At 46.0% G+C, this 3,273-nt stretch overlaps 1 protein-coding gene across 1 annotated transcript; it reads right to left on the minus strand.

Annotated features, from left to right (window-relative positions):
- Positions 1-200: 200 nt before the first annotated feature.
- On the minus strand, positions 201-3,046 carry T265_12170 (hypothetical protein; the record flags this gene model as incomplete). The annotated part of the gene is made up of 12 exons (XM_009179235.1): positions 201-442; positions 519-671; positions 714-803; positions 838-1,327; positions 1,361-1,543; positions 1,578-1,672; positions 1,705-1,984; positions 2,021-2,458; positions 2,496-2,585; positions 2,629-2,787; positions 2,826-2,897; positions 2,936-3,046. 12 exons carry the CDS (start codon positions 3,044-3,046, stop codon positions 201-203), a joined length of 2,403 nt encoding a protein of 800 aa, XP_009177499.1.
- Positions 3,047-3,273: the final 227 nt, after the last annotated feature.

Below are 3,273 nucleotides of genomic sequence, written 5' to 3' on the forward strand. Positions count from 1 at the left end.
AAGTCTTGCTATTTACAAAGTCATCAGTAGAAAAATACGGATGAATCTGTTCAGAGATTCAAAAATAGGGCGCCTCGGATTCTGACCAGTGTGCTTTCAAAAGCTGGTTGCATTATTTACAAGCTGCCTTCCTCAGGCAATAAGTATTGCAGACTTCGAGATATGTACATTAGATGTGGCCGATGTGTTCCAGGTGCTTATTAGCCCCAGCCGTTAACCTGCGGCGCGACGAGCTCCGACAGAGTTTGACGATTATCAGGATTTACAAGAGCAGGTAAATAGGCCTCGCTGCGTAGTATCCATTGTCGCCAATCTTTCAGTATTGTATACAGCACAGAACGCTTGAATCGCAATGCCTCTGACATGATCACTGAAATTGCTGCATAGCGTTGGGCCAAACTGCCGGATAGGTCATTCAGACGGGCGAAGATGCCGGAGCCGTCTGTTAAATGAAAAAGAGAGGTGTTATTTTATGTTCAACTGCTCTTACGAAATGACACTATACAAAAATCATTCACCTGCATGAGGTTCACGGACGATCCTCGTAAGGTCTCGAACAACTCGTTCATTCGAAATAAACGCATCCTTGTTTGACATCGCCTTCTCTGTTTGTTTTGAGAACGTCGGCAATGCGGGCGCTTGTTTTTGCACAACCGTCGTTATAGTGTCATCTGCTTTTCCGAAATATGTGAACTTAGGAAAAATGAACCAACCTGAGTGATTGGGAATGGGAGAGTTGGGCGGAGAGTTCTTCGGAGAAAATTCACGCCAGTTGAGGTGGTTAATGTAAGCGGGGAGAGGACCTACGGCAATTAAAGTACAAGACGCAGCACTCACCTTTATTTCGGACTACGGTGTTGGAACTCTTGGTGTGCTGTCTTTTTCGGCCCGGGACCACTAAAGTGGCGTTAGCGCCCCCGGGAACACCAGCAGTTAAGCCCATCTCGTCAACATATACTTCATCGGCAATGAAACTGGCTGTCGTCTTCTTTCGGAATGGATTGCCGAACGTATCTAGCCTTTCTGGGGATGGGTTTATTTCCCTGAGAACCGGTTCGAACTCGTGAGCCGCCTTGTAACTAAGATAATCACCCATAGTGGCAACTGGTTGTTCATGGACCGAGCTATCATGGGAATCAGTCTGCCGTCCGCCTAGTATGGCGTCTAAGTTGCGTCGCATCCTTCGCAGAGCAATCCGCAGCTTGCTTCTTTCCACATCAGCTGCGCGAGCATACGGGTGGGCAGCCGACTGAATTACACGTCGTCCTGTGCTAGGACGCAACTCACGCAGTGACCAAAGAGGAAAGGGAAGCAGAGAGGCCGGAAGCTAAAACAATATGCGAAGTAGTATATATCAAACCTTGATATTTGTGAAGGAGTGCTCTCCATTTTGTGTGGTGCGCACAAAATTGTCGTATTCTATTTTAGCAGCGTGCCGCAACTTTTGCAGTGTGTGCTTCAATTGGTAGGGGAGAACACGATCAACGGCTTCAGGCTTAATCACACTCTGGAATCCAAATCTTTCAAACGCCTTTGTAAGGGGCTGAGCGAGCATATATACGAGGAAGCAGACTTACCATAAAGTAGTAGCGGGGAATGCTACTTAGGTAGCCTACAAACCTGTGCCCCCATGCTTCACTCATTCGCATGTGGTGTACTTCGTATAACTCATCTAACAGATAGTGATTCGAAATACTGACTTACTTAAGAGATGACAAAAATTTGGATAGTCATATGGGAGTACATGCAAGTGCACTGTTTGAAGATCAGGTGATGACTTGAGATATCCGAACGGGGCACTCTGTGCATGCTTGCCATCAGCTCCAAAGCACTGCCACACCTTAGCTGGATCCCGGATGCAAAGCATTTGAGTAAAAAGCGATGGCTCAAGTTCATATCGATCGACAGGGAAATATTCAGGCACATTAGGTATTTGGACCTGCGATGTAGACACAAAAATCCTCGGGTGTGCAGGTCGCGCAGGCTGCAATTAATGTAAACACATCAGTAACAGCCTTACCAAATGAGAGGAAATCAGCTCATCATCAAGCCAAAACGTTTCCGGAATTGGCCAGTTAGAACAGACTCGACCCATCAATTTGATGTATACCAGCTGTTTGTGCGTGTTTTCGTTATGAGTGGAAGTTTCCGACTGCTCAAAATCAGCACCGGGTGTGAAGTCAATTACGACCGCAGGCTGGCATTTCGGAGCTAAGGACTCTAAACACTGTTGCAACTCCCGATTGTCTGATACGTAAAAGCCCTTTCCACCGGTAAGTTCAGAGGTTTTAACCACGGGCAATTCATTCATATCCGACTTTTGGAAAGTGGTGTCCACAGTTTCGACAAAACCGGGATACCGTAAAATAACAGAATAAAGCCGGTAATCCCAGCGAAATGAATCATTGGTCAATGGCTGTCCAAATATTGTTGTCTCAATGGAAGACATTGACACATCCTAGTCGGAGCGGATATCACAAAGAAAGAAGTGGTACCTTCAATATGGACTCGTCTAGACTAGTACTGCAACATCCATCAGTAATGCACAATATTACAGCAGGCTCAATATATGACGGGAACATACCCTGAAATGGAAAGTTAACTGTGAGGAGCCAACGAAACCCATACCATTCCGTAATTCTCCAGGCCAAGTTGAAGCCGGTTCAAGTTAAGCATACGAAACGTCCGCTGCAAACCCACGCTAAGTGGCGTCTGTCCGTCAGCCTTAATAGTATTGAGCGCAGCGTGAATACACTGAAGGTCCACATTTTGTCTCCAGCCTGCTAGCTAAAATCATTATAAATAAATGAAGCAAAAATCCCTACTTTAACGTATTGACAGTCATCGTCAAGAGTCAATATAAAATAGCGATCAACCCTGGACTTGTTTAAACGGATCTAAAGTAGTTTTCATTTAAGGCTGTAAATAGTCCAACCTTGAAAAATAACTCGGTTGCAGATTTCGCGACATCGAGCAACGTAGTCCCTTGAATTGTGCGCTGGTTCATAGACGCGCTATTGTCGATCAGAAAAACAATTATCGTCATCGCAACCCCTCAAGGTCATCAGCGCAAGCCAGCCAATCGTGACGCAGTAAGGCCGCGCAACGTTGGACAAGCGAACAATCTAATGCCGCGCGCCTGCCCTGCCGGCGCTTTTATTACGTGTGGAAGGTCGTACTGCCTTCTGATTGGCTGATTCTTGTTGGAGGCTCATACAGAGCAGTCGTAATGTTACATCGATTTTCTTCTTCTTATACACGTTTCTGCATGAG

The sequence above is a fragment of the Opisthorchis viverrini genome (assembly GCF_000715545.1).
Source record: "Opisthorchis viverrini unplaced genomic scaffold opera_v5_1319, whole genome shotgun sequence".
Classification (NCBI taxonomy): domain Eukaryota; kingdom Metazoa; phylum Platyhelminthes; class Trematoda; order Opisthorchiida; family Opisthorchiidae; genus Opisthorchis; species Opisthorchis viverrini.